The sequence below is a fragment of the Phalaenopsis equestris genome, unplaced genomic scaffold, assembly GCF_001263595.1.
Source record: "Phalaenopsis equestris unplaced genomic scaffold, ASM126359v1 Scaffold000053, whole genome shotgun sequence".
NCBI lineage: Eukaryota > Viridiplantae > Streptophyta > Magnoliopsida > Asparagales > Orchidaceae > Phalaenopsis > Phalaenopsis equestris.
The window spans coordinates 655,100-680,812 of NW_018164495.1; the positions used below are offsets into that span (position 1 = coordinate 655,100).

Below are 25,713 nucleotides of genomic sequence, written 5' to 3' on the forward strand. Positions count from 1 at the left end.
TAAAGAAAGACTTAACTGAAGAATCTTGGAGTGACAAAGAGGTATGTCTCTCATTTAAGAGTATTTGGGTGTTCTGCATACGTGCATGTTGATGCAGGGTCCGGAAACAAACTTGACTCGAAATATGTCAAGTGCAGCTTCATTGGATGTGACTCAGATGAGTTTGGATACAAGTTATGGGATTATCAGAATCAGAAATTCATCCGAGAAATGGGGCGCTTGCTTCCAGAGAAATGGGCGCCCGGAGCAGTTTTCATGAGAACTGCTATTTATGTCATGATTTCAGGCAGCGTATGTGTGGGCTTGGAGCGTAACTCTTCTTGTTTGTTCATCAAATGTGTGGGCTTGGAGCGTAACTCTTCTTATTTGTTCATCAACAAAATCCAGGTAAAAGTGAGAAGTGTTGGCAAGAAGAATTCTGATGTTTTTGATTGGCATTTCTATGTCAGATCAGTAGGAAGAGTGTGAAGTGGTGCACTGTAAGTTTTTTCATGTGAGTGTGCAGAAGAAACTTGTGTGAATCATTTGCAAAACTTTCTGAAATTCATAGTAAAATTTGTGATGATGTGGTTCTGTGGCTTTTTTTAACTTTTTTAGGCTTTTCCACGTAAAATTCCTATGTTCTTTTCTGGTTATTTTTTTAATTGTGCTTCTGGTTTAAATTTTTTGTTCCAATTTTCTCAAATCCTGTGATCCTATTCCGCAGTGACATTGAGAATTGTTTGGAGGATTCCCAACAAAAGGTAGAACTACCTTGGCCATGGCATATACCCAATTTTGTCACTAAGCTATTCGCCACATCACAAGAATAAGGATTTAGTGGCCAACAAAGTTGTCAATCCTTATGGTCAAGCATGGATCTTTGAGACCAACATCACTTGTCTACAGGTAACTTCCTCCTATTGATACAATGACTTCAAGCTAAGGTAGAGAATAGAGAGCACTTGTACCAGAACATTAGGAGAGTGGGTTGGTTGGTGCTCTACTTTATCTATTGTCAGTGATTAGTAAGAATGATGCTTCAATGAGATTGAAGCACCGGTCAACAGAACTCACTATTGTTATAATGCCTTTCAAACATGGCGACCCTATTAGATTCAATGTAATGCACTTCTAAGTTTTAACAACCTCAACATCTTATACAGATGAAGTATGGAAAACATTATGAGATATAATGTGTTGCACTCCTAGTGACCTGAAGCTCTTGTAAATAATATTTAATAACTATACAATTGCCCCCAATTCAGCAGATAACGCATATATCCAACTACTCTAGTGAGGATTCTTGTTTTGTGCCGAACATGCGTCCAAAATATTGTGTCCACTCACAAGTCCCGGAAAGGAGAGTCCGCGCAACATCTATTATCACTGCAAGTGACATATTCTTACATTCCATCTTAGGAATAGGTCACGTAGCATAGGCCTAACAATCAAGGAAACAAGATGAAGAAGGCATCACTAAATCCAATCCCCCCATGTTAGAATGTTCTCCCTCGTTGGGAGGAATGGTCGCACCCAAAACCAATAAAAAAAAAAAGCAAAGATAAATTGTTAGAAGTACTTTTAGATTGTGCTTTTGTATTATTCCTTTATAGTTAAGTAGTTTCCTACGAGGGACCTATTTTAAATGGATCCAGTAGAGTGAGCCATCTATTTTGTTCCTCTAATGAAAGCTTTGACAGTACATCTTGTTGATCAATGGAAGAAATTAAGATTTTAATGAGTAGGGCTCAACGTTAATTTACATGCCAAGGACGAGAGGCAATTTGACTTTAAAGGAAGGGAAAAATCACTTCATGCTTCAAAAAACCTTGAAAAATTCATCTCCCTCTCTCTGCTAGCCTTACAACTTCAAGATGCCAAGTCATCCAAAATACGACCCTTATTGTTGAGATCTTCAATCTCACAAAGTGGTGCCAAGAGCTAACTCTAACCTTCTGATGTCTTGCCCAATTAGCGATGACATATAAGATTCTGATTGATTATCAATCTCTCCCCATAGAGGGAGAGAGTTCAAAAACACTTATCTAGAGGGTAAGGTTTGTGTCCTAGCAAGCCAACAAAAACATAGGTTAAGAGTTCCCTTCATTTTAGAAATGAAAATTATTCTAAAAATTATAGGAAAGAAAATGACTCAACGAGGGACCGTAGTGCACAGAGATCTTCGAAACTCAGGTCTTTCTCTCCATCAGTTGTTCGCACTCAAAATCCAAGCTGAGCCTCCATTTCTTCATCGTGACTGAAAAACTCACGATACATTCACAGCTGGGGGTAGCGAGGAAGCCAATCAATATGGTGAGCAAATTCTAAAAAACTGCCACCCTACTCATAATTCCTGGTACTACATTATTACTCATCTAAGCTTCCTGACAAATATTTTGTCTGCTACACAAATTATTTGGATAATCCCATGTCTTATAATATTTTGTCTGCTAAACAAGCTGAACTGGATCCAAGCTGTGGGACTAAATTGAAAATTTCAAAGAACCTCATCAGGATTAAACCCCCAAATCATGCGCTAGTGTCACTAAAATAAGTTCCCACGAATCAATAGAAGCATAGGAACGAAATCAACTCATCGGATAAGCTTCTCACTTTTAGAACATCTTATTGATTTTAATACTGAGATGTGTTGCTACCAATAAAGGAATGGAAGGGACGCTATCCTCACCTCCACTCATGATTTACTTGGCTCTGGAAGAGTGATCAAGCGTACTCTGGAGTCATACAACATTGCAGTACCACAGCTGCAAAAAAAAAATTGCTCTTTTATCTAGTTCAGAAAAGTGTTAACAGTGCAAATAATAAAAGGAACTATTTACAACTTACTTCGAGCATTTCACAGTATTTTCAGTGCCGCCACTAGGGATTGAAAGTATAGTCCCAAAGAAAGAGAGGTTTTCAACTCCACAATTTGGGCATGGCCCCTGCATATGAAATGCATCAGTCAGGAGACGCATCAATCAGTTAGGGAATGTTGGGTAACTCGAAAAAAAGATAAAAATAAAGGTTAACGTCTACCTTCAAGATCAAGAAGTCTTTAAAAATGAAACTGGTAATTGATTGAGCCAAAAAAAATATTAGAGGCAAAGCAGCAAACCAAGTGAAAATGAAGCTGAATGGTTCCGGAAGCTGTGTTTATACAATGAGATTGAAAAAAAAAATCAGAAGAAACATCCAAAAAAAAATTAAACAGAAGAGAAAAAAGGTAGCACAAGACAGTAAAGAGGTTTAAAAGAACTGGCAGTGTAAGAAAGCTACGTTGGATACATGGAAGGTTAACAACAAAAAACAGATGAGTAATTGCTAGCTAGAGTTACTCGTAAGCAAGCTCCATTTCAGTGAAATGTCCAAGAGAATTCAAGAGTTCCGATACAGGAAGACTTTAGCAAGAAACTAGCAGAGAAATTTAACCAAATAGGTTGCATCATTTTTTTAAATTTACATATGTATAAGAAGGTACAGAAATAGTAGCGCCATGGAAACAAAACTGCAACTGAAATCTCTCCAGGCTAGGAAGACTTGAGATAAAGCTACAGATCCCCAAGCCGTCCATAAATGAAAGATCAAAACAGCTAGTTTTGTCAAATAATTTGCTTAGAACAATGTTGTTACTAAGATATTTTCTTTTCTTTTCTCTTTCTTTTTCTTTTTTTTTTGCATATTGACAGTTAAATGTTTACAACAAATTGAACATGAGTGGAATTGCATAATTCGATCCAGGATGAAAAATCTTTCTTGTAAATATTCTCAACCATAACGAATTTTTGTGATATAAGATGAAACAGCAAGAGATGAGTAAAGTACTTCGTATGCAACCCATATCTTAGCAAGGAAATGCAGAATAAATTATGAACATTTCCAGTAGTGATAAATTTCTATTAGCATAAAGTAGGCAAGACAAATAAGAAGGATTATTTCCTCTTATAACCACAAAGTTACACAATGGATGCCTATTATTAATGATTTTTAATCTAGAAAGCTTACCTCCAGAAGATAGGTAATCTCAAAACCAGTCAAATCATCAAGAAAGAAAAACCTGTGGAAGAAAAAACAAAATAGTGTGTCTGCTAGGAAAAATATCTGCCTTCTCAAACAACAAAATGTTAATTAGCAAGCAAGCAGGAACACAAATATGCAAAAAGAAAAAATAATTATGACAGGAAACATCATATGGCCCAGTGAATAAATAGTGAGAAAATTTTCAGATAACAGAAAATTTGTACTAAAAGGACTTGTTGTCATACAATATGGTAACGCTTGAAGCTTTTATTTAATCCTTATTCAAACATTCACATGGATTATGGAACTTGGGAGTTTTCAGCAGATCATAAGCGAATGTGGCAACCAACTGCAACTGTGTAATGTTTATCTTCATAAATAGGATTAGCCAAACTAGCAAAGCACGCCTCAAGGAAAAAAATTCAAAATTATATAATATTGAGGTATATGGAAGCTTTTTGCAGATAATCAGGGATGAAATACAAAATGACAAGTGTGGTGTGTTAAATAATTCTAAGGGGGGAAAAAAAAAAGAAGCAATCCCCAGCTAAACTTGAAAAAAATCACAGCATTACATTCATTTTCCAAACCCAAAAAAAGAAGCTTGCAATGACACGGCTAGAAAAGGGATAAAATGAAGAAATTAAATAATTTGTTAAAGAGAAAACTCGGAGAGCATAAAGAAAGGATAACACACTAAAAACCAAACAAGTTAAATCCCCAAATAAATGATGATAGATTGATATCCACATTCAAGTTAATCCTAACGATGCCTTACAAGGAACAACTACGGCCATAGTGAAAGCAATGGAAATGAAGATTTTCATGTTAGCAAATACAAGCATATGAAGCATTTTGAAGATGAGGGAAAAAAGAACTCTCCATTGTTTGACTAGAGGCTATGGAGATGACTGGAACCAAATGGGTTGAGCCTCAAGGCATTGCAGTCATTATCCATAATGGTTTAAAATGCAGCCAACTCGGTAAAGTAATGAAACATTCAGGATAAGTTTTGTAACACCAATATAAAAATGAGGGAGTCGGCTAGCATCAGTTCTGAGCAAACAATTCGTGTGATTATCCAAGCAAGACAAAGATGAAGAGTCGGCTCCATATTGTTAAGAAGGAAAAACAGAAAAAGGGGTGTGATGAGAGGGAGGAGACGAAGCGAGGGAGACAGCAAACAATTTCATCTTTCTAAGGGGATGTTTGGTTGCACCTAGGATTTAAGTTAAATAGAATTTAGTAAATTCGATAAATCCATATTTATTAAATCCAGAGAAGTGTTTGGTACAATTATGGTTGCACCTAGATAAATCATCAAAGCATGTTTGACACCTTATTTCAAGATTTAACACTCAGCTGGTTTAAAAACAAGCTCGAAAGCTAAAAGCTCAGATCCCTTGGTTGGGTACCCACAATTCTTCCATTGTGCTCTCAAAGAAGTATGGAGCCAATGTTGTGCTACCGGAGGTAACCCAAACCATAATAAAAAATATTATTACTTGAAGTAAATGAGCAGTTACAATCATCACACTTGAAAAAAAAAATATAATAACACAAAATCCAAAAATAAAAAGTAGTAGCAAACACGACACCAATAATCAAAGTAGGGTAGAATCTCGGGACGGTGGTGGTTATCGGTGAGGGTTTTAGCCCTACAACGAGGTAGAAAAGAGTGGGTAAGGCTGGAAGGCACCGCGACTGCAAATGGTGTTGACAGCGGCAGCGAAGGGGAGGAACTGTGGCAAGGACAGCAAGTTGGAAGCAGATGAATTGATGGTTGGGTAGCTGGAACAGTAGAAAACAGCAGAAAAAGGTTGTTCCCGGGCGTCTACAGCGAGGGGTAATGTCAGAGGAAGCGACGAGCGATGTGGGAAATTGCAGGATAGCAAGAGGACGGCTGTCTGGGGTGGCAGCAAGAAGGACAAGTGGCTGGATTGTGAAAACTGCAGGGAAAACAGCAAAGTGCGACTGTTTGGGGGTGGCTACAACAATGGAGGGCAATCGGGAGCACCTTGGGGAGGATGTGGAAATGGATAGTAAAAATAAGCACGACCTCGAGAGAGTAGTACAGCCGAAGCACCACCCAAGCCCTTGGATACAACCCTCGAAAGGAGAAACGAACACTGGCGGCTAGAATCTGAGCCAAAATTAACTTTTGATTGAATTTCAAAACGTAATACAACACATATATAAGAAAGAACTGAAAGGGAATGAAGGATAATATGAAAGAAAGCATAAAAATAAATAAATGAATGATTCAACCCGTTTCTTACTATTGTGAAATCCTGCAGTCCTATAGCTGCTTGCGCATCAATCTCTCGGGTTGGGAGAGCTTCAACCTCATCAGTTAAAGCTTCTATCTCCTCATCATATGACATCAGAACGATCGCATTGAAGGTGGTAGAGATGTTGTAATCTAACGATAAGTAAATCATGTGGCATTGACATTCCAAAGCATGTCTTGATAGAATATGTATTAATCCTACTTCGGCACAATTATAATCGGAACTGTACATGAATGATATCCTCACAAACCAAGCCTCGAGAAATTAAATTAGTAATTGGCTTCTTCGACTATTTGTACTCAATTAAGTACATCTGATAAACAAGTATGTAAGGATAAATCAACTCTGGGATGAAATCTATGATATGTTGAACCACACTGAAGTATAACCACTCAAAAGATGATTATTCTTATCTAAAAGGACCAAGATCCTATTGTAGGATGTTCCTTCTTAAAAAAACTCCTAAGACAATTTCCAACACTGTGGTTCATCCATCCGGCCTGATAAGTTCTTAATAGGTATACTGCTAAAGGATGTTCCTTCTTAAAAAAACTTCTACGACAATTTCCAACACTGTAGTTCATCCATCCTGTCTGATCAGTTGTTGATAGGTAAACTGCTGAACTGAATTTAATACCATAGCGACTCCTTATGGGCTTCCAGAAAAGACAAAACAGTTTTTTTAAGGAAAAAATTCAAAATTATATAATATTGAGGTATATGGAAGCTTTTTGCAGATAATCAGGGATGAAATACAAAATGACAAGTGTGGTGTGTTAAATTATTCTAAGGGGGGAAAAAAAAAAGAAGCAATCCCCAGCTAAACTTGAAAAAAATCACAGCATTACATTCATTTTCCAAACCCAAAAAAAGAAGCTTGCAATGACACGGCTAGAAAAGGGATAAAATGAAGAAATTAAATAATTTGTTAAAGAGAAAACTCGGAGAGCATAAAGAAAGGATAACACACTAAAAACCAAACAAGTTAAATCCCCAAATAAATGATGATAGATTGATATCCACATTCAAGTTAATCCTAACGATGCCTTACAAGGAACAACTACGGCCATAGTGAAAGCAATGGAAATGAAGATTTTCATGTTAGCAAATACAAGCATATGAAGCATTTTGAAGATGAGGGAAAAAAGAACTCTCCATTGTTTGACTAGAGGCTATGGAGATGACTGGAACCAAATGGGTTGAGCCTCAAGGCATTGCAGTCATTATCCATAATGGTTTAAAATGCAGCCAACTCGGTAAAGTAATGAAACATTCAGGATAAGTTTTGTAACACCAATATAAAAATGAGGGAGTCGGCTAGCATCAGTTCTGAGCAAACAATTCGTGTGATTATCCAAGCAAGACAAAGATGAAGAGTCGGCTCCATATTGTTAAGAAGGAAAAACAGAAAAAGGGGTGTGATGAGAGGGAGGAGACGAAGCGAGGGAGACAGCAAACAATTTCATCTTTCTAAGGGGATGTTTGGTTGCACCTAGGATTTAAGTTAAATAGAATTTAGTAAATTCGATAAATCCATATTTATTAAATCCAGAGAAGTGTTTGGTACAATTATGGTTGCACCTAGATAAATCATCAAAGCATGTTTGACACCTTATTTCAAGATTTAACACTCAGCTGGTTTAAAAACAAGCTCGAAAGCTAAAAGCTCAGATCCCTTGGTTGGGTACCCACAATTCTTCCATTGTGCTCTCAAAGAAGTATGGAGCCAATGTTGTGCTACCGGAGGTAACCCAAACCATAATAAAAAATATTATTACTTGAAGTAAATGAGCAGTTACAATCATCACACTTGAAAAAAAAAATATAATAACACAAAATCCAAAAATAAAAAGTAGTAGCAAACACGACACCAATAATCAAAGTAGGGTAGAATCTCGGGACGGTGGTGGTTATCGGTGAGGGTTTTAGCCCTACAACGAGGTAGAAAAGAGTGGGTAAGGCTGGAAGGCACCGCGACTGCAAATGGTGTTGACAGCGGCAGCGAAGGGGAGGAACTGTGGCAAGGACAGCAAGTTGGAAGCAGATGAATTGATGGTTGGGTAGCTGGAACAGTAGAAAACAGCAGAAAAAGGTTGTTCCCGGGCGTCTACAGCGAGGGGTAATGTCAGAGGAAGCGACGAGCGATGTGGGAAATTGCAGGATAGCAAGAGGACGGCTGTCTGGGGTGGCAGCAAGAAGGACAAGTGGCTGGATTGTGAAAACTGCAGGGAAAACAGCAAAGTGCGACTGTTTGGGGGTGGCTACAACAATGGAGGGCAATCGGGAGCACCTTGGGGAGGATGTGGAAATGGATAGTAAAAATAAGCACGACCTCGAGAGAGTAGTACAGCCGAAGCACCACCCAAGCCCTTGGATACAACCCTCGAAAGGAGAAACGAACACTGGCGGCTAGAATCTGAGCCAAAATTAACTTTTGATTGAATTTCAAAACGTAATACAACACATATATAAGAAAGAACTGAAAGGGAATGAAGGATAATATGAAAGAAAGCATAAAAATAAATAAATGAATGATTCAACCCGTTTCTTACTATTGTGAAATCCTGCAGTCCTATAGCTGCTTGCGCATCAATCTCTCGGGTTGGGAGAGCTTCAACCTCATCAGTTAAAGCTTCTATCTCCTCATCATATGACATCAGAACGATCGCATTGAAGGTGGTAGAGATGTTGTAATCTAACGATAAGTAAATCATGTGGCATTGACATTCCAAAGCATGTCTTGATAGAATATGTATTAATCCTACTTCGGCACAATTATAATCGGAACTGTACATGAATGATATCCTCACAAACCAAGCCTCGAGAAATTAAATTAGTAATTGGCTTCTTCGACTATTTGTACTCAATTAAGTACATCTGATAAACAAGTATGTAAGGATAAATCAACTCTGGGATGAAATCTATGATATGTTGAACCACACTGAAGTATAACCACTCAAAAGATGATTATTCTTATCTAAAAGGACCAAGATCCTATTGTAGGATGTTCCTTCTTAAAAAAACTCCTAAGACAATTTCCAACACTGTGGTTCATCCATCCGGCCTGATAAGTTCTTAATAGGTATACTGCTAAAGGATGTTCCTTCTTAAAAAAACTTCTACGACAATTTCCAACACTGTAGTTCATCCATCCTGCCTGATCAGTTGTTGATGGGTAAACTGCTGAACTGAATTTAATACCATAGCGACTCCTTATGGGCTTCCAGAAAAGACAAAACAGTCTGATCTCGAATATGTTGAACCTCCCTTAGCAGGGGCAACTCAGAAAGTAGATTATATATCTGAAAAGTTTGACATTCTTTTATTTGGGACTGCCCTATGTCTGATGTCAACTCCATAAACTCATAATCTTTTTAGACATCTAATACTAGTCCCGCCGATACTCCTTTCAACGTCTGCAAAATGGTAGTTCGAGGCCCCACGATCTCATACTCTATATAAATGTCTATTATCTCAGACTCACTATCTTCTATAACAGTTATTGTCAACTCAATTGGAGCCTCTTTAATTGGTTCAACTCAAATCGCTAATGTCTCCTCATCGTTCAGAAGTTGAAAATCAAGTTGAAAATCATCTTTATAGTCTTCATCTTCTCCTGGATCACCATTTATTTCTTCAACTCCTCCCTGATCAGAGAAAGTCATCACCCTCATGATTATGCAATCCAATTCACTATGCCCAAACTCTTAACACTTGAAGCACTTCTTAGTTGGGACGAATTTAAAAATGTAGCTTGGTTCCACCTGTTCTCCACTCTGAATCAACTTTTATCTCACTAGGTTAGCTTAGATGTTCTCTTGAGTGTATTCTAGTTATAAGATCCTGAGGTTGAACTCTGTCTATAAGATGCGTCGGTCGTCTGGTGATTTCGTCTCTCCACTTCTAAAGCAAGGATCTGAATATTTTGTCTGTAGTAAGCTGATAGGAATTGATACAGCATCTCCCGCTTCATTTTGGGCCAAGTGGTAATTTTATCTTTTCCCTCACGCTGGCATACAAACTTCAGATTCTGAAACACTGTGGTTTGTCTTCTTCATCAATGAAATACTCCCTATGGAAGGAATTCAAACCCTCATCTCTTTCTCCCCTTTAACTCTCTAGATCTCGATTGAGAGTAATCTCCCTAAGTCTCGTCATCAGTTTCTGCAAGCCTCTGTTGAAAGCGACGGATCTCTTGATGTATCTTATCCCAGGTAGGGTCGGACATGTCTCATTGGTAGTATGGCTCAGGTTTAGAGTTGAGAGGTAAAAGATGGTGTAAAAATTGATTTATGGTTGCTAATTTTGAAAATCAACAAAGAGAATTTAGAGTTAGGTTAAAATTTAGCTATGGTCTGGAGATAAAGAAAGAAAAAATTTGGAGGGGTAAGATAGATGCTAGGAAACCCTAGGATATGACTAAGGTTAGGCTAGCTCTGATATCAAATGATATTGGAAGTAACCCAAATCAATACTAGAAAAGCAAATATTATTACTTGAAGCAACTAAAAGGTTACAATCAACACACTTGAAAGGAAAAATATAACAATAATATACCTGAAAATTAAAAATAACAAACTAGGGTGGAATCTCGGGGTGATGTTGGTAATCGACAAGGGTTCTCCGACGAGGTAGCAAGGAGTGGGTGAAGGTTGGAAGGTGCGGCGACGGCAAAGGGTGCGGATGGCAGCAGCGAAGGGGAAGAGTTGTGGCAAGGGCAGCAAGCTGGAAGGAGAGGAATGGATTGTTGGGTAGCTAGAGCAGCAGAAAACAACAGGAAAAGGCTGTTTTTGGGCGGCTGCAGTGAGTTGGTGGCCGCAACGTCTAGAATTGGCTTTGAAAATAATAAGATGCGGTTGTTAAAAGTATCTGGAATGTCTGCGGAAACGAAGGAAGATGCGGGGAACTGCAGATAGCAAGAGGACAACTATCCGGCTGCAGTGAGGGGGAATGTCTGCGGAAACGAAGGAGGATGCGGGGAACTGCAGATAGCAAGAGGACAACTATCTGAGGTGGCCGCAACGATGACAGGTGGCTAGATTTGGGAAATAGTAATGAAAATAATAAGATGCGGTTGTTAAAAGTATTCATGGTTAATTATGCTTCTCTTTTATAAACCTTATTAGAAAAATTTAAATCAAGCCTAGCTCACTACTAATCCTAGCACACATTCCTCCTTGTTGCACATTCCTCCTCGTTGCATCTGCCTTGACACCATCTTGGAAGAGGATATAGCCGCAACACCACTCAAACCCTCGGATATAGGCTTTGAATTAGAAACGGATGTCAATGACTGCCCAATCTGAGGCAAAACTGAGTTTCAAACACTAATACAACACATATATAGAAAATACTAAAATTGAATGAAGGATGATAGGAAAGAAAGCATAAAAAAGGAAAACGAGACTGTTTCGACCCATCTCTCGTGATGGTGAAATCCCACATTACTGTAGCAGCTAAGCACCACGTTTGCGGTAAGCTCACGCACCATGGAGTGTCAACAAAAATCAATCTACAAAGCTCTCGCATGTTCTAGGCAACTGCAAGGATGACAATGCTATGAAAGTAGCACATTTATTTAACAAACTAATACAAAGATTTATATATATACCACTTAATTTATGTGTATTTATATGTCTAACACATAAACTTCAATTTATATACATGACAACTTACGCAAGAAAATGTGTATTTTACTTTTTAAAATTTAAAATGGCAGTATTGTTTGTGACAATAATAATTTAGGTTTATAAATGTAAAAATAAAAGTTTAGGTGTTAAATAAGGAAAAAAAATAAGAATTGAGTGTATGTATTGACGCAGAAGCTTCCTGCAGGGGGTTTTTGCGACCCCTACTATAGTACTGCTACTTGTACCGCAAATTGGACCGAACGCGGAAAAGCTCATAGCGACCTGGGACTAGTCAAAACAGCGAATTGAGGGCCGACTGACCTTACATGGATTTGGCTCCTCCTTGCAACAGTGAGTCCAACCCTAATTACCTACGACTTAAATATTTGATTCTTATGTTTAGGCTTTGGGTTTTCTTCGTGTTTTCTATTAGCACAGTCGTTGGCATTCAAGTTTTCTCTTCTAGAGCTATATCTGAGGGCAAGTGGTGCTCCGACTGTATCTTGTTCCGAGGTAATGCCTCTCCTCCAAGAGTTGAATGGTGCTTCGGGCGTATCTCGCTCCCAAGATGGTGTTATCCTTCTTCAACCCCTTCGCATCCCTTCAGCTTCGCTAGCACACATTGCTCCTCGTTGCATCTGCATTGGCAGCCACCTCCTAGTTGAGTTCTTGCAATTTCTACTCTCTCAACTTTTTTTTGCTCGTTGTCAGCCATCCAAAATCATCCTCTGACACCCCTATTGCCATCCCACCGCACTCACCCCCCCAACCCCCCAAACGGCAACCTTCCCTCCACCTTCTCCTAGCCTTCTGCCTCATTGTTGCAGCCCCGCAAGCCCCCACTTATTGTTGTCCACTATTATCCGCGTCAGATGCAACATTCCCTCCACCATCTCTCAGTCTTCTGCCTCATTGTCGCAGCCCCATAAGCCCCTAGCCTTGTTGTCACTATTGTTTCAGCCACCCAAACCGAATCCAAGCAGCCTTGCTGTTGTTTCAGCACTTCCTTGGCACTGACATCGTCGTTCCAACCATCCAAGAACATTCTCCCTACCGCCTCGCTGCTGTCCCAGCCACTGGAATCACCTCCCCACAACTTAGTTGTTATTCCCACCGCCTAGAACTGCCCCTAGCCATTGTTTCTTCGCTGTCCAATCCACTCACGTTCTTGCTACCCACTTTTCCAAGTCCCTTTTGGGCCACCATCACCACCCAAGATCCACCATAGTTAAGTGTTTGTGTAGTGTCTGTTATTATTCCAGATTTTAGGTTGTCGTGTAATTGTATTTTTCCTTTCAAATGTGTTGGTTGTAACCTCCTATTTGTTTTCAGTAATAATATTTATTTTTCCTCTTATGGTTTGGGTTAACTCTGCTATCATTTAATATCAGAGCTAAGCTAAGCTAAAGCTAGTCCTATCCTAGGATTTCTAGTATGCACCCAAACCCAACATTACCTCCACACAAAACTTCCCCGTTGTTGATTCCTCAATCCGACCACTCAATTTTTTTCTTTCTTACCCTACACACCCCTACACACTTTCTTTCCCCTACCCACACCCGAATGCAAATGATGTTGCAGAGGAGACAATAACTGGATGTCGATCAGCCATTTACCATGAAAGAGATAAAATAACAACTCCGCCAAGAGCTACGCCATAACAGTGACTTGCTAGATGGCAAGAATGGGATGCATCTCTTTTATCATCTGGATTCTAAGGATGAAGTACCTCTACCCCGATGATTTGATCTAAAATATTTGTGAAGCCAAAATTTTGAAGAAAAAAGTAGATTTGTCATATTTCGACGGCCACATGGATTTGAATGAGGTCAACAAGTGACTCTAGACCTTGGAAAGTATTTTTGAGTATCAAGACGGACTGAACGGAATGATAAAACTACTCACTAACAAATCAAGGACTAGTGCATCTCAGTGGTGAGAGAACTTAAAGATACTTTGATAACGAGAACGGAAGAGTAAAATTGCTAGAAAATACAGCGCCAGTACCTACCAGCTCACTACAAACCAGTTGTTCAAACAACCAGTTTCAGAAGTAGATAGACCAAATCACCCCGCGACCACCACCTCATACAGACAGGGTTCAAACCCGAGATCTTACAGCCATAATATAACAAGGGGAACATCCAAGCCAACCCTGTCAGAGAAGAAACTAATTCAAAGAAAAGAATAGGTAGAGAGAATCAGTATTCTTACATCTGTCCTAGCCAAAAATTGTTTCAAGTGCCACAAATTTGGGCATATTGAATCAAGTTGCACAATCAGGGGAATGATCTATTTCACTGAGCAAAACATATTAAAAAAATAGACAATGATATAGTAGAAACTGAAAAAAAAAAAAGAGAACACAAAAAAAGAGTACTAACTGTCAACCAAAGAAGAAGAGACATCATCTACTTTAATCAAGCCCGAGAGAGAAATTCCAGCTAAGTTAATAGTAGTTATTTTAGAAGGTAGTGACTCTAAGGCAATAAGCATCCATACAGAGTATGAGATTGTGGTGCCTCAAACTACCATTTTGTAAGTGTTGAGACGAGCATCAACAGAACTAGCATTGGATATCCAAAATAAAATGAGTTTAAGAAGCATTTACCAGATAAAGAACAACCTCATGTAAGAGAATTAAGAATTTTCAGATATATTGCCTATCTCTTGAGTTGACCCTAGAGAGGGAGGTTCGACATGTCATGGATGAAGCTCTGTTGTGCCATTTTTGGAAGATTACATGGAGTCAATGAGTGTTTAAATCAGTTCAACAGTGTGCCCGTCAATAGATGATCAGATGATGGATAAATCACAGTGTTAGAAATCACCTCAGAATCTTTGTGGGAAAGAACATTCTACAGTGAGACCCAAGTCCTTCCCGAGAAGAAGAAGATACATCTCATGCGTTTGCGTAATCCAACCTAAATTAGATGTAATTATAAATTTGGTTCCTCGTGACTTATTAATCAAATGCCTCCAGTCAAATATGAGTGGGAGAAGTAGATTATAGAATTACTTGCTCAGAATTTGGCTTGTGAGAATCTACATCGTTATGCGGCTCCAACTCGAATTGTTTAAAAGTGGATGGATACTTATTCCATCAGGATGTGTTTTGAAAATACTATACCTACAAAATTGACTTACCAGGAGCTTGCAACATTTCTGCTACTTAAAAGGGTCGACTTGAGTATTATAAGAAAACAGAATCTTCGACAGACGAGGTCTAAACTCACCCAACACCGGAAGAGTGGCATAGGAGCTTCCCACAAGGGCGTTCTTGTGACCCCTGCTATAGTACTCCTACAATACTGCAAATTGGACCAGACGTAGAAAAGCTCATCACGACTTAGGAGGGAGCAGCTCAGTTAATAAAAACAGCAAATTGAGGGTTCGCTGGCCTTTCTTACATGGATTTATAGCCTTCTTTCAAAAGTGGCCCTAATCATAATTACCTAAGACTTATATATTTGATTCATGTCATGTTTTCTATCAGGACAACCATTGGTGTCCATGATTTCCCATCTAAGACTGTATCCAAGGGAAAGCGGGGCTCCTATTGTCTTATTTTAAGGTGGCAGCTCTCCGCTAAGGGTTGAATGGTGTTTCGGTTGTATCTCACAACCCGATATGGGGTTATCCTTTTCCAACTCTGCTGCATCACTCCCGCTTCGCTACCACAAGTTCCTCCTCGCTACAATTGCCCCGACAGCCACCTCCCGGTTGTCTTCCTACATTTCCTAATCTCCCAACTGCCACCTGCTCACTGTAAGTTGTCCAGCATCATGCCTATGGTACCCCGGTTGATGTTTCAGTACCCCGCAACCTTCCCTCCACCTCCGAGCTTTCTACCTTGTCGTTGCAGCTCCATAAGGCCCTCGCCTTGCTATCCAATGCCATCCCCTCCACCCACAATGTTCCCTCCACCTTCTCCCAATCTTTTGCCTCATCGTCACAGCCCCGTAAGCCCCTCAGCTTATTGTCCACTGCTATTCCAACAATATGAACCGCATCCCTGTAGCCTCGTTGTTGTTCCTACACTTGCACTTTCATTGGCGTTCTAGATGCCCAAGACCGTTCCCTGTGCTGTCTTACTGCTGTCTAGGCCACCGGAACCACCTCCCCGCAACCTACCTGTTGTTCTCGGCACCTAGAACCGCCCCTAGCCATTGTTTATTCACTGCCCAATCCACCCACCTGTTTGCTACCGCTTTTCCAAGCCCCTCACCTTATTGTCCATTGTTATTCCAACCATTTGAACCGCATCCCTGTAGCCTCGTTGTTGTTCCTGCACTTGCACTTTCATTGGCATTCAAGATGCCCAAGACCGTTCCCTGTGCCGCCTTACTACTGTCCAGGCCACCGGAACCACCTCCCCGCAACCTAGTTGTTGTTCTCGGCACCCAGAACCACCCCTAACCATTGTTTATTCACTGCCCAATCCACCCACCCCTTTGCTACCACCTTGCAAAGCCTCCAACTGCCACCACCATCACCCAAGATCCACCCTTGCTACGTGTTTGTCTTGTTTGTTACTAATCCATAGTTTCAGGTGTCGTGGTGTTGTATTTTCTCTTTCAAGTATGTTGGTTGTAACCTCTTATTTGCTTTCAGTAATAATATTTATTTTTCCTCTTGTTGTTAGGATTAACCTTGAAATCATGTATGTAAATGCATTCAACAATAAACAAGTTTGATTGATCTTCCATCCCAAAATCTGGCACGTGGTGTTGAGGAACTTTTTGCCCACTGTATAATCATCTTCTTCCTCAAACTCCATTTTTTACCCTCCCTAACTTCGTCTCCAATGTCTTTCTTCACTATTCGAAACTCCCTATGTAGAGTCCTCATATGGATTGATTTCATCTCATTGGCTTCTCCTTAGTACCATTCATGCCTTTTCTTCTCATAGTGAGACCGCTCTCATAAATGTCCTTGCAAAGCTTTCTCCCCTAGCGAAAAAAAAATTTGAATTTTCTGATTTGTGTTGAAAAAGTGAATCGATGTAAAGGATAATGTCACATTTAGAAGAACCAGAACAATCCGTTTGAAGTCGACGAAAAACGGTGGGAAAATCGCGTCGAATACTCCCTTCGAGGCACTAGGTGACCAGGGAAGTTGACAATGGAAAGTGAGTGATCACGTTGAATCCTCCCTTCGGGATACTGCCACTTCGGGATACTGCCACCAAGGAAGCAACAACAGGAGCCACACAGCACTGTTTTTCTTCCTAAGAAAAATCTGTTAAATCCGCCTATAGATGGGATTTAAAAAATTTGGATTTATGTCGAAATAGAGAGCAAAATTGAATTTAGCAGAACAGAGGATTTAACTTGCCTCTTTTTTGGTGTTTGGCAAGATTTATGTTAAATCTTGTTGTAAATCCTATTAAAAGTATGCTACCAAACACCCCCTAAGGGGTGAAGCAAAAGGAAAATTGTAACCCTGGTGCGAATGGATCAAGCGATAGAAAAAGGGAGAGATTCTGCTTGATCGAAGCCAAGTCGATGCTAAGACAAAAGAAGACAGTGAATGACCATGGAGTGTAATTTTATTAACATAATAAATAAATAAATAAATAAGAGTACATGCGGATAAACCTAAAAGGAATTTACATACATAGCACACAATTCTTATTTATTTAATATATCTCACGCCTAAACTTCAATATTTACGCTCATACGACTCCAATCTTTACAATCACATAAAAACATCACTATTACCACTTTTTACTATTACCACTTTTTAAAAGTGAAATACACATTTGCATGCATAATTTTAAAGCAAAAAAAAGATTGCATGGTGTTTGGCTAGATTTATGTTAAATCTTGTTGTAAATCCTATTAAAAGTATGCTAAATCTTGTTGTAAAAATTGAATTTAGCAGAACAGATGATTTAACTTGCCTCCTTTTTGGTGTTTGGCTAGATTTATTTTAAATCTTGTCGTAAATCCTATTAAAAGTATGCTACCAAACACCCCCTAAGGGGGTGAAGCAAAAGGAAAATTGTAACCCTGGTGCGAATGGATCAAGCGATAGAAAAAGGGAGAGATCCTGCTTGATCGAAGCCAAGTCGATGCTAAGACAAACGAAGGCAGTGAATGACCATGGAGTGTAATTTTATTAACATAATAAATAAATAAATAAATAAATAAGAATACATGCGGATAAACCTAAAAGGAATTTACATACATAGCACACAATTCTTATTTATCTAATATATCTCACGCCTAAACTTCAATATTTACGCTCATACGACTCCAATCTTTACAATCACATAAAAATATTACTATTACCACTTTTAACTATTACCACTTTTTAAAAGTGAAATACACATTTGCATGCATAATGTTAAAGCAAAAAAAAGATTGCATGTAAATATGAAAGTTTAGATGTGAGAGATGTAAGAATTGTGTGCTACGTATGTAAAGTTTAAATGTTAGATATGTAAAAACATAAGAATTGTGTTCTAAATATGTAAATATCCCTAAATTTAATTATAAGTTTTTGTATGCCTTCTAAATTATTAATTAAAAAAATCATTAAGATTAACAATTTAATTGAATATTTTAAAATATCATAAAACAAATTTTAATAAGATAAATATTATTATAAATAAATTGTGATAAAATATAAAATAATAATGTTAAATAATTTACATATTAAATAAAATAAAGATTAATCAATACAAGGTGTGTGTGTGAGTGAATGTGATTGTGTGTAGTACAAATTAGTACAAATGTATATATTTAAAAATAAAAAAGGTTTTTAATAAAGTAATGTTGAATCTTATGATCTAATAATAATACGATGTTAAGAAAAAAATTAGATGACTAAAAATTTAATGATGATATATAAGTCAATTTACTGTGATTTGATTTATTTTGTTCAATTTACTACCGTTCTCGTATTAACTTATTTCATGCATTATTATATGTGTTAAATTGAAGGGACAGTTCAAGGAGTAATAAGATGAAAAATAAAATCATCAGGCATCGATGTGAGTACTCATATTTTTAAAAAACAATAATTTTGTTACTTCCTCTAAACCAAACGCATCATTCAATATTGTTCAAACCAATTTTTATTGCTAATTGTCCATGATTTATCTGTTCTATATGACATATTGTTCAATGTTGAAGCAAATGTTATAAATTTCTTAGTATATTGAATGTAATTATTTAATGCATTATATATCATAAATAAATATTGAAAGATATGACAAAAAATTAATTATACTATATAGTATGCCTGTATATGTGTGTTGATAGATGGGGTTCACCTACTAATAGTATTAGTTAGACACTAAGGTATCCAACCACGTAAACTGAAAAAAGATATTAATTTTGATGTAACTTAATTAATAAAAATTTCAGACGAAACCCATATGATAAATATAGATATAAAAGGATATTGAGACAAAATATTGTGTTGTATATTATTTCTATTATGTTATATTACTTTAGTTTAAAAGCATGAATATTCACTAAATTGTTGATAACTCACGATAATTTTGATGGATATTTGGGATAAAAACTGAGTAATTAAAAAGAGAATGTTTATAGAAGATATAAATTAAAGAAAGATAATTCTTTTCATGCTTGTTTACTTTTAAATTGATTTAAACTATCTTTCATTAGTGACTCTTTCAATTTATTTACATGATTACCCGTACTATTTAGTAATAGAAATTTTGATTTTCATCTTCTGCTCCCAACTCAGTAATTTCAAATCCCTGGATCGAATCGTGACAAGTTTAAAGCATGCAGTATTCTTAATGAATCAAGATAAAAAATGAAATCATGTGACGAGTTGATATTTTAGGTTCTAGCTAGATGACATAACACGTCACACAAGGTCAGTTGCATCATGGTAACCCATACTGTGGACCACTAATTATTACATATGTGAAATGAAGGTGATTAGTTTCTCCGAAAAACAACAATTGCAATAAGAAAAAATTATTTAAAACAAAAAGATGTTATAAATAGTTTTGTTAGATGTCTACTTTTATACCGAGAGACAAGGTTAGAAAATGACTATATGATATCAAGTTCGCTAAAAGAGTAATCCAAAGCTCAATATTAAATTTCCTCATCCTTATGACCTTAGTCAGCAATCAAAAAATACCACTGCATGTTATACAAAAGAATAAATTGTTAATATGGTGTTTAAAAAAACATGGCGACCTCAGTAGTTTAAAAATCTGCTTCGCAAAAAATGAAACTAACCATAACTTCAATATATATCCACTCTCAGCAGGAAACTTTATTAGATCAATATTTCTTTTCAGTGAGCAAAAGCAATAGAAATTTGCATGACTTCACATCTTTTTATCACTAGGCATAAGATTTTATAAGCAAAAGAAGAACATTTGAAACTTTAATCACTGCACATTTCCTAAGGGCCCATTTGGAACCACTTTTGTTTTTGTTTAGGGCTTGTTTGGGATCAATTTTTTTTCCTTTGTTTTTGAAACCATGTTTGTTAAATGTGATTTTATCATATCTTTAATTTGTTTCTAGAAACAAATAAATATGTTTTTGAAAACACTCAAAATAACTTCTAGGTTTTTAAAGTGCTCAAACAAGTTTTGTTTTTTCAAAAACAATCATATCTTAATCAAACATATTTTGTTTCAAATCAAAACATAACGGAATATAAACAAGCAAAAATAGAAAATAAAAAGCAAATAACAAAAGCAAATCTCAAATGGCGCCTTAGGGCTTGTTTGTGACCAATTTTGTTCTTATTTTTGATTTTTTTTAATATATTTGTTTGATATGTTTTTTATATTTTTTTTGTTTCTAAGAAAAAATATTTTTGAAAACACTCAAAATTATATGAGGTGTTTTAAGCATTTTTAAAAAATTTTAATCTTAATCAATCATACCACATATATATTTTATTTCAAATCAAAACATAAACAAAACAATATAAGACCAAAAAATATAAAATAAAAAACAAAAGTGATCTCAAATGACTCTTAGATTTTCAATTTTTAATATGTTTTTAAAAATGTTTATTTAATGTGTTTTCCTAAAGTTTTATGTTACATTTTCAAAAATAATTAAACTTATGTTTAAAAATATTCATAATAGCTTGATACTTTTGAGTATTTTTAAAGAAAATTATCACCACCAAACATTTTTTAAATTTCAATTCAAAACATTAACAAAACAAATAAAAAATGGAAAACAAAAAACAAAGTTGAACCCCAACAAGCCCTAAATCTTTCTATCCCATTTTTCATAAAGGTTACAGTGCTTCAATGCAGAGATTCAGTCTTAATCAGCCGAAAGTAAAAGTTCTGAGTACATCTCATTACCAACAAGTTCAGCTATATCATAAAGTCCTAAGATCTAAGAATAAACAGGAAGGACTTTAATATTCACGTGAAAACGCCATTTACAAGATTTACATTTAAGCTCGAGCTTTATATCATTAAAAAAAAATACAAATGGACAACTCACAGGGTTAACGCAATAACAGCTGCCGGCACATTCAGAAGTAATCAACTGTTAAATCACTGTAGACCTACAAGAGAAAGAATAAATATTACAGACAAATATAGGGTCAAAATAGCAACATCTCGTATTATTAATTATAACTAAATTCCCGTCATACAAACTAAGCTTAATTTATAATAGTAGTCTTGACAGATAATAAGAAGATCAGTAATCGTAAATGACTCGTGAATCAACAAATGCCTACATTTTTTGTAGGGTATTGAAAAACAGAACTTTTTTTATAAAGAAAAATAACAATACAACACTAGAGAATGTTTACACAAATCTCTGAAAATTCCACTTTCAAAGCTAAATCAGAAAAATCATTCATTATCAAAAAGAGAAAAGAGCCTTCCATTAAAATAACCTACAGGTTTTATATATTTATCCTGAAACATACAAACAAAGGGCGCACAGGCAATCTGTTATGCCAAGTACAAGAAGAAACTAAAGTGGACCGGGATCAAATTAAAATAGGATCAACTAGTAAAAATCCCCACCATGATCCTATTTTAATTTCAGATTTTCATCACTGCAATTGACAACATTCAAACCGTATTTGAATTTTAGAATAGATAAACATTTCGTTAAGATAACTATTAGATGCTCTTATGTTGCAATCATTTCTACCTCCACAGCCCGGGAAGGGGTCTCTGATGAAATTAAGTTTAACATCTATTTTATTTGACTTTTCATGAAACATTGGATTCCTCAGTAGATGGGGTGCACTTTGGTTGTCACAATACACCACGTACCATTTATGTATGAATCAAAATTCCTTCATTAAACGTTGCAACCAAAGGCCCCCTTTAATTGCGTCAGTGGTAGCTATAAACTCAGCTTTGTGGTAAACAAAGGAACTATTTGTTGTAAAAAAGATTTCTAGCTAACAATACCACCATAAACTGCACAACACAACCTATGATATTAGGACCTCCAAGCAAACAGTCCTCAATACAAAGAACCTCTGATGTATGTCAAAATCCATTTCACAACTAGCCAATGCATTTGTCCGGGATTAGTTGTGCATCGACTAAACATAATTACAGAATTTACAAGATCGAGTCTAGGGCAAATCATTCCATATATTAAGCTTCCTACATTACTAGCATATGCTATAATCTGCATATATGATCGCTCATATCTGTTGACCTCAATTTTGAGGTCATTTCCTTTTCTAGGGTCTTAGGATCTAGCTCTAGGAGTTCCAATTGACCATCTTAGAAAACTAGAATTGAGACCCACACTTTTAGAAAATTCTAGTCAATTCTTATTTTCCTTTGATGTCTAGCATCTTTGGCACAAGACCATCATCTTATAGACGAGCGGTTATGGGTTATTTTGCGAAGACTCAAGGGAAAAGTTCTTGATAGGACTTCAAGCCTTAGGAAAACATCGTCACGACCTTTTCGTCACATACACACATCAAATACACCAAGTTCACAAAATTGCACGAAATCGGACTTCAATTAAGCCCAAAGGACGGGTGAAAATGCGAACTTCTTCGGATGACTTCCGACGACAAATTGGACTGCGCCAACGCGTCCGGGATACCAATTTTGGTTGGAAATGACACCCATATTGCCATAATTTCGACACGAGAAAATTGACACGCAAATCGATGAATTCGTCAAAACGACTTACGGTGGTGAAACGAACCTCGCCAACGCGTCCGGAACTTCAGAATTACCTAAAAATGATATCAATTTTTTGCTATGTTTTGATACGTGGGTGAAACACAAATTAAATTTTTTTTTTCAAAATATTAAATATTTTCTTAAATCATATTCATATTAAACCTAAATCTTATTTAGGTTCTCACCCGCTCCCTTAACCAAACATTTTCGGCCCCGCATTCGACTCAATCCCGCGGCATTCATTTTCCTCTCCCTCGACCGAGACCTGCTCGGGTGTGTCGTGCCCTAGCTCCAGCGATTTCGTTTGGGCGTGGATCGATCGAGCGATGCTGCCGAGCCCGAGCTTCTTCTCTTTTCCTCTGTCATTCGTACTTGCGGCTCGTCTCTTCGATTTCTGCTCGACCGAACGGCTTCCCAATGGTGGAACTCCATCTGGTCGGCTCTTCCTCTGCCCTAGGCTGCATTTCCTCTTGCCTTAAATCTTTCTCCTCCTCTCCCCTCACATGATTTGCTAGCCAGGGTGGCTGGTAGGTGGCTATTCTTCTCCTCTAATGCTTATAAAACCCCATTTGGGGGAAAATCAAAGGTTGGCCGAACTTTTTGAGAGGTGCTGCCAAAATCTTTTCTAAACTTACATTTTCTTCTCATCTTCTGTGGCTTGGGAGTTGTTGAAAATTTTGAGAAAGAAAGGAAGAGTTCTTGAGGAAGAAGAGTGTTGTTGGAATCCTCTTTAAGCTAGAAATTTCGAGTGCTTGTGACGTGGAGCATTTGTAGTGGTCGATTCTTGGGATCTTTAGGAAGAATATTTCGCTTGGAGTAGTCTTTTCTTGAACCATTCTTATAGTTTTATTTCAAATCTGCTAAAAGAAGTATTCCTTTTCCTCTCCTCTGTTTTGTTGTCTTGCTCGAAGCATGCTATTGGAAATCTTGAAAAAAAAAGGCTTGAATGAATATTTCCTTAGGGCAGTGAGAAATGAAATATACACATATGGATCATCTTTATTTTCTTTAATTGAAGCGTTTGAAAGTATGGCTATGGTAATCTAGAAATGCATATTTATTCCTTTATAAATGTCTATGGAAAAGCATGTTTGAGGGTTGTCTCTATTATTTTCATTGTTTGAAATGTTTGAAAGTAAGAAATGCATGATTGAAAAATATGTTTATGAATTGGAAAATTATATTTGGGGCTCACACCTTGCATTTCTTGCTGCCCCTCGATGGAAAATATGCTGGAAATCATTTTTAAAGTTGGAAAATCATATTTGGGGGCTCATATCTTACCTCTCTTGCTGCCCCTTGTTGAAATATATGCTGGATGTTATTTTTTTTTAATGCTGGAAATTACATTTGGGGGCTCATATCTTGCATTCCTTGCTGCCCCTCATCAGAATATATGCAGGAAATTCTGTTTATGAGCTGGAAAATTATATTTGGGGCTCACACCTTGCATTTCTTGCTGCCCCTCGATGAAAAATATGCTGGAAATCATTTTTAAAGTTGGAAAATTATATTTGGGGACTCATTTCATGCTCTCATTGCTACCCATTTTGCTGAAATATATGTTCTAGAATGTTTTATGAGGTAAAAACATACGTTTGGAGCTCATTTCATGCTTCCTATTTTGCCCCACGTATTGGATTTGATTCGCCCTTTTCTTGGGCTTGGTTGTGGCTTTATGAAATCTGATTTTTGTGACCCTATTTTAGTCCATTTGGTGGGCTTGGTTTGAGCTCTTTTTGAAATCAAGTTTACGCTAGAAATATTTTTTTTGGTTGGTTCCCCTTGTGCTGGGCTCGGTTTCTCTCTTTCTTTGGTCCGGTCTGGGTTTCTTTTTAATGATTTATATTGGCTGAAATCTTTTGTCGTTTTGGAATATTCCTTGGGCTTGACTTACCCATATGCTGGGCTCGGTTCGTCCCTTACGTTGGACTTGCTTTGGTCCCTTTTTGGTGATTTATGCTGGCTGAAATTCTTTATTGTTTTGGAACATTTCTTGGGCTCGAGTTACCCTTTTTCTGGGCTTGTTTCGGGCTTCCTTTAATGATTTATATTGGCTGAGGTTTTGGAATGTTTCTTGAGCTTGGTTTGCTTCTGTAGTGGTCTAGGGTTGCCCCTTTTCCTGACTCCGCCAGTAAGCTTGTTTGGGAGCTTTTAAACTGTTAAGTTTGTTGTAGCAAATTTGTAGGAAGTTGTTGTTGGCTGTAGGAGGTTCAGAATTATTGTTTGGAGAAGTTTGTAAGCTTGAAAGTGTCATTAATTGCTCTAGTTAGCTGTTTGGGTGTTGCAATTACTGTTTGCACTCAAGTAGCTGGTGATTGGGCCCATATAGATGCTGTTTGGTGGCTATTTGATGGTTGGTTTTGTGGTGATTACGTTCCTTTTGTGAGCCTTACCCGTGGGCTCTCCCCTCTCTTATTGCCTTAACCACGAGCTTCCTATTCATTTAGCTGGATTTGATTTTTTTTTTGTTTTGGGTTGCTTAACCGTGAGCTTCATATTCATTTAGCTGGATTTGATTTTTGGCTTTGGTTTGCTGCCTTAGCCGTGAGTTTCATATTCATTTAGCTGGATTTGATTTTTGGCTTTGGTTTGCTGCCTTAGCCGTGAGTTTCATATTCATTTAGCTGGATTTGATTTTTGG

General features: G+C 37.2%; 1 protein-coding gene across 1 annotated transcript in view; it reads right to left on the bottom strand.

The window, feature by feature from the left end:
- The window catches only part of LOC110019192 (PGR5-like protein 1A, chloroplastic), a 60,956-nt gene that overhangs the window by 3,119 nt on the left and 32,124 nt on the right, over nucleotides 1-25,713 (bottom strand). Inside the window, 6 exon segments of the mRNA XM_020716776.1 lie at nucleotides 2,689-2,747; nucleotides 2,830-2,927; nucleotides 3,022-3,132; nucleotides 3,988-4,039; nucleotides 21,397-21,430; nucleotides 21,433-21,460. Of these exon segments, the coding sequence (XP_020572435.1) occupies nucleotides 2,689-2,747; nucleotides 2,830-2,927; nucleotides 3,022-3,132; nucleotides 3,988-4,039; nucleotides 21,397-21,430; nucleotides 21,433-21,460 (382 nt within the window).